Source organism: Meles meles, chromosome 14 (genome assembly GCF_922984935.1).
Source record: "Meles meles chromosome 14, mMelMel3.1 paternal haplotype, whole genome shotgun sequence".
NCBI classification, from domain to species: Eukaryota; Metazoa; Chordata; class Mammalia; order Carnivora; family Mustelidae; genus Meles; species Meles meles.
Genome location: NC_060079.1, coordinates 73,817,392 through 73,832,121, shown reverse-complemented (window position 1 = coordinate 73,832,121; position 14,730 = coordinate 73,817,392). Strand labels below are relative to the sequence as shown.

The following is a 14,730-nucleotide window of genomic DNA, read 5'->3' as shown; positions in this document are numbered from 1 at the left end:
GCTCGTGCTTCTCTGCCGGAGGAAGGTGATCCTGCGCGTGTGGGGAGACTGCCTTCAGCGCGCCTGGGCTGGGGTGGTTCAGGGGCCTCTCCCCACAGCGCGCCGGTGCTGCCGGCCCTCGGCGAGCCCACGATCCCCCACGACAGAACCACGGGCCCCCAAAGTCATGGCGGGTGGAGCCGCCTGGCAGGTAACGTTGGAGTGTCATTTGGCTTTCACTCTGCAGCTGCCAACGTCCTGCTCTCAGAGCACGGGGAGGTGAAGCTGGCCGATTTCGGGGTGGCGGGCCAGCTGACGGACACGCAGATCAAAAGGAACACCTTCGTGGGCACCCCGTTCTGGATGGCGCCCGAGGTCATCAAACAGTCCGCCTACGACTCAAAGGTAAGGCCCGACTCTTCGCGGTCGCCGGCTCCGGACAGTCGTTGCCCGTCGCTCTGACCTTGCAGCCTTTCCTGGTGGAGCGAAGCGAGGTCCTTGAGGCGGGACCTAAAGGTGGTTCTCTCAGACCTTGGTCAGAGAGCAGGTGTCCTCTCCCTCTCCCACGTCGTTCTGTGGGCACCCCCCCCGCAGTTGCCGAGGTTTCTAGCTTCAGCACCGGTGCTCGGTGGTGGTGGGCAGCCCCGAGAAGGAGCAGGGGACCGGGGTGGCCGGAGTGGGTTCGGGCCTGGTGACACGTCCAGGTGGAGGCACGGGGGCGTGTGGGGCCGCAGAGTGGAGCATGAGGGAGGAGGCCCCGGGCAGACCTCGGAGCGTGTTCCAGGGACAGGCAGAGAAAGAGGCCCGGCAAAAGCAGTGGAGAGTCCACGAAAATTGAAGCCCAGAATCTGGAAAGAATATGCCTTTCGTGATTGCTACAGATTCTTCCTCTCATTATTTTTAATTCCGCGTTAGGATCGTTAGTCCCAGAGGCTCCTTCCTAACATGAGGCAAACTGTAATTCCCCTTTTCTGTGTTTTTTACCTGTCATACATTGTACTCTCCCAGTTTTTCCTGGTACCTTCAACTTTCTTTTTCTTTTTTCTCTTCCTTTCTTTCTTTCTTTCTTTCTTTCTTTCTTTCTTCCTTTCTTTTTTTGGGGGGTTAAAGATATATTTATTTAAAGAGAGAGAGAGCGAGCCTGGAGCTGGGGAGAGGGAGAGAGAATCTCAAGCAGACTCCCCGCTGAGTGAGGAGCCCTCCGTGGGGCTTAATCTCAAAACCCTGGGATCATGACTTGAGCTGAAACCAGGAGTCCAACACCCAACCTAGTGAGCCACCCAGGCTCCCCCTTCAGCTTTTGTAAACTTCTTAGTATAGACTAAACAACCTACGGCCCTTGCCTCAGAATCCCTGATTTAACTGCTCTCTCCCCCAGCTGCTCACTCTCTCATTGTGCGCAGAATACTCACATGGCCGCGGAGAACTGGCTCCTCTGAACCGACAATTTCTAGGCGAACCCGTGTTTAACTGCCATACGTTTACATGAGCATTGTTTCCTCTTTGTAAACGGGAATCTTCTAAATAGACAGTCGACTTCCCAGCTTGTTGAACACAGCACGCAGAGTGTAGAGCAACCTTTCCTCCAGCCCTCAGGGCGCCATTGTGAGCCGTTGGCTGTTGGAAGGACTGGGTGGTAGCGGGGTCGCAGGTGTGCCTGGTGCTAGCCTGGCAGAGACGGACCTGGCTGTCTCACTTTTGAGTCGTCGTGGTGGCCGTGACTGTCGTAGTCCCCCCCGTGGCCTTGGCAGCCACGGCCCGAAGGTGACTGTTGGGTCTTCAGCCCCCCGCGTGACAGCTGTGCCGTGTTCACTACACCTGTCGCTGGTTGGCACGTGGCCCTGTATGAGGGGTCGCTCCAGAGGAATCTCTGCAGCCAGTTCTGCCGTTGGGGGGCTGTCATTTTAGGACTTGGCAGGAACTTCTGTGTTTAGTCCTTTCTCTTTATTTGAGGCCGAGGCCCATTTATCCGAGTTCGTAGATCTAGAATTTGGTAGGCACTAGAATCCGCATTTCTGAACTCCTCTGATGACACTGCGCTGAGTACGCTCTTCTCTTCCCGGTAAGTGAGCTGCTCGACCACGGGGCTTGTGAATCTGGATTCAGATCTTCTCTTTCCATGATTAAACGCCCACCACAGCTCACTCGACCTTGCCCTTGCTGCCTGCCTTCCTCCTTTGGGGCCACTCTGGACGTTTGCCCAAGATGGAGCCTCCAGCGGTAGAGATTTTCCTGCATCATAAGACTTGGCCACCTTTTTCCCGGAGTTCTTGCCAAGATCAGAACACTCAGGTCTCATCTGTGGGTGTTTCAGGGTTCTTGTGTGTATCTGAAGATGCTGCCTCCAGCTCAGGGGGCACGCACTTGGTTGGGGAGCATGAAAAGCCGCCGCTCTTCTCGCTACCCTAACTTTATCTCTTAGTCTGGCCTGTATCAAAGGCTAAATCTTTTTCATTTGCCTGAGTCACACCCAACACCTCTGACCTGGAAATCTTGTGCAAAAATGATGTTGATGTGAAGTTTGCTTCCCAGATTTGTTGACCCAGGAGGTGTGGAAAGTGCAGATCAGGCAGATGTCTATGTCTGGGTCTGGGGCCTTGGGGCTAATGTGATATTAGTTCCCTCCCATTAGGTGTGGCTCTGGGCTAGCAGCTTTTTACACAAAGGGTCTTTTTCTGTGTTTGCTCTGTGGATATTCTTCTAGGGACTGCCTCCCTTCTCAGACGCTTGCCTGGCAGGCGGTAGAGGCTCTTGGACGGCCATGGGTGGTCTCCCGGTACACAAACATATTTGGCTTCTTTTCCAGTTACCCTTTCCATTCTTTGCCTGTGTGTCTGTCTAGACGTATTTCCTGTTAGTCTTTGCTTTCTGCTGAGCTCACATCCCCACAGTGGCAGGATCATGTTACCATTGTTCGGACCCCTTGCTCCCATCATACTCATTTTTGGACACTCACTGATTTTCAAAGGAAGGTCAGGTTGGGATAAGGCTAGAATGCCCTTGCCTCACTAGCATCATCATCTTACTGAGCCAAAGGGAATGTAAGCCTTAGTTTCATGTATCTTGTTTGACATGAAGACCTGTTGAAGCAGTATCTCTGACCCCTTGGCATTTTTCCAGACTCCTTAGGTGTCCTGAGCGTGTTTGCACATCCAGGACATCTTCCGTTGGTCTCAGTTCTTCATCTGAATACAGCGTTACTAGATCATGATTGTCTGTATGACTCGAGCCTGCATTATTACTGTTATCTTTAAGGTGAAGTAGGATAGCTTGGTTTATCTTAAGAAGTCTTGAGACTTTGGTGATGGTGCCGAGGGAGATAACTGCTCTCCCACAGAGAAGGGTTTGCTTTCCATGTCTGAGCAGGCATGTTAATTCCCCCCTACCGCCTGCTTTCTTTGTAAGGTTATTATGATGGTGTGTTAGCAGATGGATTGGACTTGTATAAAAACATTGTCTCTGTTCGATGTCTCTTTCTCTGTATTCGTTCATTTGGTTATTGCTGTAGTTGTCCCCAGTGGTGAGTAATTTACATCATCAGTGAGTGATTGCAGTCCTGGGTGGCTCTGGCAAAGAGTGGGGAGGGCAGAGGAGTTGTGTGTGGAAAGTCAGAGCAAGCTGGGGAAAGCTTTATAGACATAGGGCTTTGCAGCCCTCAGAGATGAGGGAAGGGTGGATGTTCAGACCCAAGTCTGGTGCGGGAATGGAGTGACATTTGCATTTGGGTTTTAGATTGTGGTGAAGAACGTAGAAAGGGATGAGGCTGGAGAAGGTGACTTGGCCTGCTAACTGAAATACCCCGCAGACACTGAGAAGCCAGTGTCCATAGTCTCTTGTAAATAACTTTTCCCTTTTTTGGTCTCAAAAGCAGTATGTACTCTTTAATCTGAAAAATGTTGGAAAAAAGGAGATAAAAAAAGAAAAACATCTGTAGACCTACCACCCCAGCACAGGCTAAGTTATTTTGGTGTCCGGTCATCTCTGAAATAACTGTTTGCCATCTAACCATGGTGAAAAATGGAACTAGGTGATATGTTGATGGAAAAAAATAGGATTGTTAAAGATAAAGGAAGACCGGCAGTATTAGCACACCAGTTTTTGGAATCTGTCTGGTTAGCTTGTCCATGGCGTCCTGTGACTGGCCTCCCTGTCCCCTGGGCTGAGCCCACGCCCCCTGCCCCATCCCTGCACAGGATCAGGAATTACCCATAGACCGGCTATGAGTGATGAGCCCTGGGGTGGGCGCAGGATGTGAGTGGGGAAAACACGCAGCTAGATTAGTGGTAGGCTTTATTTTAGCATGTAGTAATGATTGGGACTCTTTTGGTCAACAGTGTGTTGCTGTTCAGTGCTGAAATGATTTTTATACCTCTGTGTGCTGCTTATAAGTAAATAGTTTCTTCTACTAAATCCATTTTGAGCTATGTTCGGACTAGTTACAACTGATCGGGGATTCTTGTTTCTTTTCTTTCTTTCTTTCTTTCTTTCTTTTTTTTTTTTTTTAAAGATTATTTATTTATTTATTTGACAGAGAGAGATCACAAGTAGGCAGAGAGGCAGGCAGAAAGAGTGAGAGGGAAGCAGGCTCCCTGCCGAGCAGAGAGCCCGATGCGGGACTCGATCCCAAGACTCTGAGATCATGACCTGAGTGGAAGGTAGCAGCTTAAACCACTGAGCCACCCAGGTGCCCCTCTTTCTTTTTTTTTTAAAGAAAAATTTTTCTGCTATTAACCAGTTATAACACTTCCATCCAGCTCACTACAGCTTAAAATAGATTACTGCCCTTTCCCAGTGATGTAGTAACTAAGAGCAGTAGATAGAATCCATACACTAGTTCAGAAAAGTTCATCTCTCAGTTCAGAACATTTGATTCACCAAGCTTAGAGTATTTGAAAAGCAGGATCAGAAGCTAAAGATCACAAATAAGATTTTTTGGTCACCATTACATGTCTGAATTTCGAACAGATTCTTGGATTGGTGGCTCATATACATTGGCTTGTTCAACTTGAGCACTGGTCTCATCCCCTGTAGCTTTTCCAGAATTACTGCCTTCACCACAAAGTGCCATGAGTTTTCTTAATTCAAAGTTGGGGCTTTTTCAGCATTTTTACTTTCTAACCAAGACATTCGTGGAATGGATACATGGACTGACAGGCCTTTTCTGTGTCTTTTTGATGCTCTCTGGAATCAGTGTAGTGACCACTTCTTTCAAGTCATTTGTCTGCAGATCGTGGGGCTGTAATTTCTATCATCACTTTCCAAATTTAGCAGACCTGTTGAGCATAAGACGTCTTCTGAATTTGATTGTTGCAATTTTTAGCAAAACCAGCACAAAATAAACAAAGTAAATAACCATCGGTAGTCTTGAGTTCGGCATGTGCTTCGATCATGGTCTGCCATGTTTTTTGACCGTGGAGCACATTTTGTCTTGGGTGAGATGCATGCCAGGGAAATCAGGCAGTTTTTGTCTTGACTGTCCTCAGTAATTAGCCTGAATTTTCTAAATGCACCTTCATCATTCTGCAGATGAGCAAGGCTCCCTTCAGAATCGCAGCCCTTAGGGAACTGGATGTGAGTTTGTTTCCTCTGAGTCCCCGTGACTAGTGTTTTCCCAGTGTGCTCTCACATCACACCAGTCTGTCTTAGGAAATGAAGCTGCCGCTTTGCTCCCTTTTTGCTGCTTAAGGCGCCGGTTCTTCCCAACCACCATGGTGCTGCCCAGGGAGCCAAAAGGCAGGATTCTTAGTGTTTTTTTTTTTTTTTTTTTTTTTCCCCCTCCTCCCTCTCTTGATTATAGAGCCTTGCCTGTGGTTCCTTTTAGAATATTTTCTGCATATAAATTTTTTATAGCACTCAACATTGTGTTGTAGCTGCAGATCTGTAGCCAGCTTACTTTTACTTAATTAACAGGATATTGCAAAGATCAAGAATGTTGTCTATTCGTAGCAACCTAACCCGTAGCGAGAGGAGTCCCTGATCATCAGTACCGGAGAACTCTGTGTCGTCTCTTAGGAGGATGCTGTGGGAGCTGTCCATGCGGGAAATCAGTCTGTTTGCAGGGATCTGTGTGTAGTTTAGAACACCTGCCCTTGTAACTTCTCTTGGGCTCCTATTGAAAACCACTGTTTGTTTGCTCTTAACATCTAATTTCATGGTTTTCCAGATGGCAGTAAAACAGGTCTCCTCTTCGACCTCAATCTTAATTGCTTTGGAAAGTAAGTGCCCTCCCCCCCACATAACTTTTACTTTAAAACCTAGACACGTGTTCTCATCTGATGCCGCATTTCCCAAATATTTCCTAAATACAGTAATGGACAAACCCCCTTACATTCCTGATTCTCTGCCCCTGTCATTGTTGAGCGTGCGGTGTCGCAGTAAACATGTTAGCGCAGCTTCGTCCTTTTTCTAAGATTTAGTGGAAGCGATGGATATTTTTGGCAGCGTACGCCATCTTCTAAATCTAAAATTACTTATTTAGGATAGAGTCCTAGAAGTGGAATTTATTGGTTTTAGCAAGTTGAGTGTTTTTACGGCTTTTGATACATAATGCCAAATTGCCATCAAGTTTCCTACATTCGTCGGCAGGATGTGAGATGTCTAGAGAGGGAGTCTCCAGGCAGGAAGACACTTAGGAGCCCCCCACCCCACCCCCCGAGAAGCCCCAGGGGGAGAGGATAGCTCTGAGCTCAGCCACGGGCAGAAGGGACGGGAGCCACACCCCTGGCCCTGGCTGGTGGAGGATCCAGAGAGGAAGTCACGAGCTGGTGCGACACACAGGCTCCCGGCTCGGCGGGCTGGCAGGATGGCACACGTTTTGCCGGGACGAGGCCGTACTGGCTGACCCTCCCGGGCGGCGGGGTGGGGGGGTTGGAGGGAAGCAGGAGGGCGATTCCCGAGCCTCTCCTCTGAAGACCGTGGTGTGGCTTGCAGGCAGGAAGGTGGGCTCCTGTGGGCTGCTGGCCCGTGCTGGCTTGTGGGAGCAGGTCAGGTCCTTGAAATCTTGGGACTGTCTGTCTCTTGTCCAGGCAGGAGCCTGCTCCGCAGCTGTCGGAGCTCTGAGGGACATGAGCATAGGCTCGTGGTGAGAGGCTGTCGGCAAAGGCCACCGTCGGTCTGGCATTTGGATTATGGTTTGTAAGCGGCTGTGTGGTGTGCTTGGGGGTCGAGAGGTTGTCCGTCGGGGGTCCGGGGGGGCCGAGGCCCTGTGGGTGCCAAGCAGCAGGCTTTGCATAGAGCAGCCATTCTCAGGAAGTCCAGGAGGGCTGGAGCTCGCAGCCGGAAGAGGGGGGGAGCTGTTGTGGGAAGGGCCGTTGGCACACGAGGCTACGCGTTCCCCTGTTCGTGTATCCCTCGCTCCCTGTCACCGCGCACCTGCTCCCGTCCTCCTGCTGCCGCCGGCAGCGCCGCTCACCTGCCGAGCAGCCCGCCCCTTCCTGGGCACAGGGACTCTGGGGTCTGTCACGTTTGTACTGACTTTGAAAGTAATACATTCACACGTGAGCTAAAACAGAGTCCAAGCTGCCCGGGGAGGGAGCATGGGAATAGGACTGCTGATGCTGGTTCTTGAGTCTGATCCCTTTTGTGCAAGAATTCAGAACAAGACTCGCTGACAGGCCCGTTTTCACCGAGAAGAGAAGCAGCAGAGCGGTGGTGGCGCCGGCCCCGCGGGCGCTGGGCAGGGAGATCGCGGCGAGGGTCTGTCCCGCTCCCTGGGGCCGTGAGAACACAGCAGAATTTGAAGGTCGGGAATGTCGGGGCCCGGCCGTGACCTGAACCACATCCCAGCCTTCCATTTCTTTGCTGTAGAGCGAGCGTGAGGGATCGAGTAGGTTCTGACTTGCGACGGGTTTCCTGTGCCCAGTGACCAGGGCAGAAAGGTTGCGCGAGGTGCGCTTCCTGTGGACCCCGATTCCAGTAAGCCGACCGTGACAGTACTTTCTTGAAGAGTTGAGAAGATTTAACTCTTACAGCACATTAAGTTATTATTAATTTTAAAATTGTTCCTAATTTTAGGTCTTGAGAGGTAGTACAGAACCCTTACTGACAAGCGGAGGTAGTCAGGGGAAAACGTCAGGATGCCTGCGACTTGCTTTTAAGTCCACTGTGGCAAACAGTAGACGAAGTCCATGTGGCGGATTGTTAATAATCGTTAACTTCATGTTAGTTCCTGTTAATAGTCTGGTGGTATTCTCCACTTCCGTGTGTGTGTGAACGTTTCCGGAAGACACCCGTTCTGAGTTCGGGGCCCTCCGTGAGGTACCCTGCTCAGCCTCCTTGGTATTGTTTCCATTTTGCCGGTGAGGAAACTAGGCTCACAGGTTAGTTTTTTATTCTTAAGATTTTATTTACTTATTTATTTTAGAGAGAGCACGGGTCAGGGGAGGGGCAGAGGGAGGGGAACTGTGAGGTGGTCTCCTCGCCAGGCCTGCCCCGGGGCTCGATCTCACGACCCTGAGAGCACTACCTGGGCTGAAACCAGGAGTCAGACCGCAACTGACTGAGCCCCCCAGGTGTCCCGGTGAGATATTGTCTCCTGTCGTAAGACTTTGGTTGTGGAGCCAGCATTTAAACCCAAGTCTCTGAGGCTCTTAGCCTCACAGCTGTGCGTGGTTGTAAGCAGGTTTGGTGGGGTGAATCGCAAACACCCCTGTATTCCAGACGTGTCCGCTCTGCTCACTTCTGGCGAACTGTCCCGTCACTCCAGGGATCTGAGTCACCGTGGAGTGCCTCATCCTCCAGCAGTAAACAGAAGACAAATGGTCGTAAAAGCCGCCTTCGGTGCGGAGCTAGAAGGTGGTCTGTGTATTCCGTTTTCTCCTGTGTGTCGCCTGTTTTGAAATTATACCAAAGGCTTATCTTTTTTGTTTTCGCTTAAAAATAATTGTCTTTTTTCAAAACCTTAGAAGTACGTTGAGATGTATTTCTTTTTTTTAAGAAGCCTATTTACTTGAGCTTATTCCTTCTTGGTATCTCTAAAAATGCTTTGTTGTTGCAGGCAGACATCTGGTCCCTGGGCATAACAGCCATCGAGCTCGCGAAGGGGGAGCCCCCTCACTCGGAGCTGCACCCCATGAAGGTTTTATTCCTCATTCCAAAGAACAACCCCCCCACGCTGGAAGGGAACTACAGCAAACCCCTCAAGGAGTTTGTTGAAGCCTGTTTGAATAAGGAGCCAAGCTTTGTGAGTTGCTCGAGCTCGGGGTGGGCGCCTCTTTCTGTGTGGCCAGACTTGGTAGAGCCATCTTACTGGAATTTCCTTAATCACTCTGGCCGTAGTCACTGTTGTCTTCATAATCGCGTTCTTTGTTTTTTTTCTTCTTCTTCTTTTCTAAGTGGATGCGATTGATTTGAGTTGCAATTTTTTTTTTTTAAAGATTTTATTTATTTAGGGTAGAGAGAGCGTGTGCACAAGTGGTTGGGGGGGGGGTTGTGGCTGGGGGCAAAGGAAGAGGGAGAAGCAGATTCCCTACTGAGCGAGGACCCTGACTTGGGGCTCCATCCCAGGACCCTGAGCTCATAATCTGAGCTGAAGGCAGGTGCTTCACCCGCTGAGCCTCCCAGACGCTCCACAAATGTTTTTATTATTTATCTTTTAATAAACAGAAAGCTACTTATTTTCTTTCAGATTTTCTAGCATTTTGTACCCCATTGAGCCTGAAGACTGTTCTCCTTAATATTATATGTGGAATCATAAATTTTTAATGTTTATAGTAAAAGGTCAGGCTATCTTTAGCCGTTTTTAGTAATCGGAAAGTCTAGCCAGAAAAATAATGGCTAAATGTGTCTTAAAAGTACATGTTTTCAATTTCTTCTTGGCATGTGTTCGGAAAGAAAAATAAAAAAGTACACACGAACCACCCATCTTGCCCTCCTACCCCTTCCTTTTTACTTTTTTGTGTGTGCAATCGACTGGCAGAGCCCTGTGGCCAGACGAATTCTCTCCTGTGTAGCCTTAGCTGAATTCGCTCCTGAATTAGGACGCATCTTGGAAAGTTATCTTTGTATTTTGGTGTTACGTATAGAACCATATGTCCTTGGTTTATTTCTGAGTCTTCTAGCAGCATTGGCTGAAGGCCAAGCTAAATCCCCCCCCCCTCCTTTTTTTAAGGATTTTTTTTTAAAGATTTTATTTATTTATTTATTTGACAGAAAGATAGAGCACAAGTAAACAGAGCAGCAGGGAGAAGCAGGCTCTCTGCTAAGCAGGGAGCCTGATGCGGGGCTCGATCCTAGGATTCTGGAATCATGACCTGAGCCGAAGGCAGATGCTTAACCAACTGAGCCACCCAAGCACCCCTTTAAAGATTGTATCTATTTATTTGACAGAAGAGAGCTCAGAAGTAGGCAGAGAGGCAGGCAGGGGTGGGGGAAAAGAGAGCAAGCAGAGAGCCCAACGCGGGGCTCGATCCCAGGACCCTGAGATCATGGCCTGAGCTGAAGGTGGAGGCTTAACCCACTGAGCCACCCAGGTGCCCCTGAGTCCCCTTCTTAATTCTTATCTAAGAATGGGTGACTAATTTTACAAGAACACCATGGTTTTCTAATATGCTTGTTTTGGTAAAGGAATGAAATGGGGGATGCAGCATTTCCTTCGAACCCCTGCGGAACGTAGCCTCAGATCACCAGGTGGGCTTCATTAATGCATCAGGCATCAGGCGGGGAGGGTCGCTGCTCCGTCTGACCACAACGCTCTGGACGGTCTGGTATGATGTGAGTCCCTGGCCGCAGTGCAGAGGCTAGGAAGTACCCAAGAAGATACACCCACACGTGTGCTCGTCTTTCCATTAAAAATGGATTTCTAGTGTCTGCATACTTGCCCAGAGCACACATGTCCGCCCCTACCCTGCCCCAAGCACACTGAGGAAGAGGACGAGAAGCTGAGAACGTGAGCACTGCGGAGATGCTAGGAGTTTCCCAGGGAGTGAGACAGCACCTGAGGTGACCCAGGTTTCCTGTGGGCTTGAATTTGAGAAACACGACTGGCTGTCATGAATCAGGCTTTAGTAAGTAGGAACTGAGTCTCACTGGCCGTGGTTCCCCCCCCCCCCCAATCTGCTCTCGTTTGGGCTATGCTTGGAAAGTGTGCTCCCTGGCATCCAGTTTGCCATCCTCGAGGGGAAGGCAGTTGCCAACTTCAGAATGTGCCGTGTGGTTTTGGCCATTCGGAGCCCAGCACCTGGACGAGGCCCTCACCCCAACCCCAGAGCGAGAGCGCTCGGTACTCTTTCAGCGTCAGAGAAAAGGGTATATCTTGGTTCCTTTCTGGTTTCCTTGAGCTGTATCCCAGTTAACAGCTATCTTACTATTTGGGGGAGGTGGAGCCAAATACTAATACAGAAGGTTAACAAGGTAGCACAGAGCATATGTTTTCTCTCTTGTCAGCATTTGTATGTATGTATGTATGTGCGTATGTAAAACAAAGTATTTTATAAAAACTGGGAGGTATATTCTAGCTGTCCTAAATGATCTCTGAAGTTCTCTGACACGTTTTCCATGTCAGTGCATCTTCCTAGGGAAAGGCTTTTTGCTTTTGCTGGGTGGTTCCCCGTGGCGTGTCATGGACCACGTGAGACACTAACCACCACGTCCACACTGCATGTGGATTCCCACCCATGGGTGCTGGACCACTACTGTTGGAATCCTGGCTTTTGTCAGGGAAACAGACCTGGAAGCCGAACTCGATCTTTACATTTTAGTGTGGGTGCGTGACTCTTTGAGGCAGAAGTCTGTCCTTTGAGGTCGAGTCGGAACACAGGGAACTTCATCTCCTGCTTCCTGTTCTGTCTGGCGGCTTGTTTTCTAGAGACCCACTGCGAAGGAGTTACTGAAGCACAAGTTTATAATACGCAACGCAAAGAAAACCTCCTACCTGACCGAGCTCATCGACAGGTACAAGAGATGGAAGGCGGAGCAGAGCCACGAGGACTCGGGCTCCGAAGACTCAGACACGTGAGTCCCCTCTGCCCGGGCGTGCAGGGCGCGTGACCTGGACCGGGGGGCGGGGGGGGCTCCCATGGGAGCCCTGTGCACGGGTCATGTTTGTGTTTGTTCTTCTCTCTTATCTGAGATGGGATTTTCTGTTGTTATTTGTGAATTTCTTTGTTAATTTGTTTTTAGATAATCCAGGTTGATGGTGATCTTTGTGTCAGTATGGGACAATTTGGGGGCCTTTTAGCCTCTTTCTGTTGCCAGTGGATTTTCCAGGAAAAATCTTTGTGAAGGAACAGTGCATAAAGAACTAGGCCTGGTCTCCTTTTCCTTTTCTTTTTCCTGCCCGTAAAATATCGGTCAGATGTGACTGCTTCAAATGTATTCTTTTTTGAAGATACAAATGTTCGTCTTTGCGATTCTGTGTTGTGGCGCGGTCGTGGTCGGTGCTGCGGTTGTAAAGCTCCATACCAGAAGTTACCTGCTGAAAACTGGTGTCGGGTTAAGCATCCTGGAATTCTGTTAGCCAAAGAGATGGTTGAGGTCTGGGAGCCGCTTCGGGGTGTGTAGCCGGGGGAGCCGGGCCGCCCACTCGGCAGGAACATGGGCATCACGAATGGAAGCGGGCCCCTCTGTAGCGCCTCTTCTGTTCTCCCTCACGCCTGGGCTACAAGTCCAAGTCGACCCCCAGGCCAGGTCCGCATGCCAGGCTGGTTTGAACGAGAGTTTCTGGGGGCGAGACCAAGTGTTTCAGGGTGACAGGAGCCAAGAGCGAGCACCCCTGGCTCAGGAAGCGGAGAGATGAGGGTGTTAGCTGTGGGGACAAAGAGATGGATAGGCAGTCCGAACGTGGCCATGGCCTTGAGTGAAGAAGTGGAGACCATCCAGACCTCCGCCGTGTGGTGGGTGTCGTGGTGAGCGGAGAAGCAGCCGGGTGGGGCAGGGAGGAGGCCGGAGCATGGGAAGCTGAGTTTGGGGTGGGACATGTTTGAGGTGCTGGCAGGATGGTGAAGAGGAGCATCGAGGTGCAGGGCGCAGGCGAGGCATGCAGGCTGCGGTCTGGGATTTAGAGTTACGACGCTGTGAATGGGCGTCGGAGCCATGAGAGTGAACGGTGTCACCCAGAGTATGTCTGCAGAGTGTGGAGGGCCGACCGCTGGGAAGTGCCCGTGTAGAGGACTGAACTGTGGGTGACCATTTCCGGGGCGATCTGGGGGGCAGAGACTTCGGAGGGGGGCAGGGATGAGCAGGAACATGGCCCCGGGGCTCAAGCAGGCGGACGGAGCAGGAGCCCCCTCGCACAGTGTCGTGCGGGCGGTCAGCGGCCTTGGGCAGAGCAGTTGCAGGGACAGGGTGTGTTTTGGGGTGAGCGAAGGTGAGAAACAGAGGCAGTAAGTGTAGCTGACACACCCAAGAAATGAGACTGGGGGCTGGCTGTGGCTGGAGGGGTTGTTGCGTTGCGGGAGCCAAAGGGATGCGTGTTGGGGTGTCGATGGGAAGGAGCCAAAGGGGAGAAACGATGCCTCCGAGAGCGGGGCTGTCAGCGGCGCGGGGCGCAGGGTAGTCCTGCCGGGGAGCGGCCTCTCTGGGGTCTGGGAGCCGGGATGGCGGCTGGGTGCGGCCGGTGCCATGGGAAGTCAGGGAGCCCCGCGCTGACAGTCTCTTTCCTTAGAAGCGGGAGGCAGGGCCTGGAGGGGGTGATGGGTGGCGAGCGGGGATGGGAGGTAGGTGTGGAGTGCAGGGTGGCCAGGCAGGGCTGCGGGGGACTGGTCTCGGGTGCAGGGCTATGCACTCGCTCACGGAGTTCTGGATTTCTCTCCAAAGGGAGACAGATACGGACAGCCAGGCCTCTGGAGGCAGCGACTCTGGGGACTGGATCTTCACTATCCGAGAGAAAGATCCAAAGAGTCTTGAAAATGGAGCTCTTCAGCCTTCGGACTTAGAAAGAAATAAGGTAACGCTGGCTTGTACCGCAGTCCGTCCCCACTCACCTCTGCAGGCCTGCTCTGTGGGGGGCGGGGCGGGGCACCCCAGGGCAGCCTGCTAGGGGGTCTCGCTGTTGGGGGCTCATAAGGACCCAGAGAGTCAGATCCGAGAACCCGGCCTCCGGTCCGTACCTCGGGCTGCTTCCTGCTCTGCAGAGCCTGCTGTGTCCCTGTCCCCGTCCCCGAACCTGCCAACCCCCGCGGTATCGGCCTTTCCTGAGGCTTGCACGTGGCGGGGGAGGGGGGCGTCTCACCTGTGAAGTGACATTCAGACTCTGCACGGAACTCTGTTTTGTGTTGGGGTTACTCAGAAAAGATACCAGAATTTTGGGATTAAGTTTTTTAGGCTCTTAAAAACAAACGTAGAGCTGTTGGTACTTACATGGGACTTTATTTTCATTGGTTTTACGCCTGTTTAAGTTTATGAAGAACTGTGTTTTTGGAGTCGCTTTAAAGCACTGTGGACCAGCGGCTGTTCACAGCTGTTCCCTGGTGATCCTACAAGTCTTGCTTTGCTGGGCAGATGGGAGTCATTACAGAGATTGCAAAAGTAGAAAATGGGCCCCTGTCCTGTGATAGTCACTTGCACCAGCCAGCTTTGATCTCATTTCCATTTCCGGAGTGTCGGTAGTCAAGTCCTGCTGCATAGACCGCGCAGGGGTGCAATTCAGTGTCGCCTGCCCCTGCACGAGCCTCTCGGGCCTTTGCACCTGGAGTCCAGATGCTGGTTCGCCCAGCTGCACGAGTTTTGACACATCACCGCAAAGAAACGTTGAAGTCTAGTGAAAGAGCGTGAGACAGTCCCATTTAGCAATCACAGCAAATGCCTCGACTCTTG

The 14,730-nt window shown here is 51.1% G+C and overlaps 1 protein-coding gene across 1 annotated transcript in view; it reads left to right on the top strand.

Annotated features, from left to right (window-relative positions):
* STK24 (serine/threonine kinase 24) overlaps positions 1–14,730 on the top strand; it is a 113,964-nt gene that overhangs the window by 91,826 nt on the left and 7,408 nt on the right. Inside the window, exons 5-8 of the mRNA XM_045978475.1 lie at positions 227–384; positions 8,975–9,160; positions 11,783–11,928; positions 13,732–13,861. Coding sequence (XP_045834431.1) covers positions 227–384; positions 8,975–9,160; positions 11,783–11,928; positions 13,732–13,861 — 620 coding nt within the window. The remainder of the gene's footprint in view (positions 1–226; positions 385–8,974; positions 9,161–11,782; positions 11,929–13,731; positions 13,862–14,730) is intronic.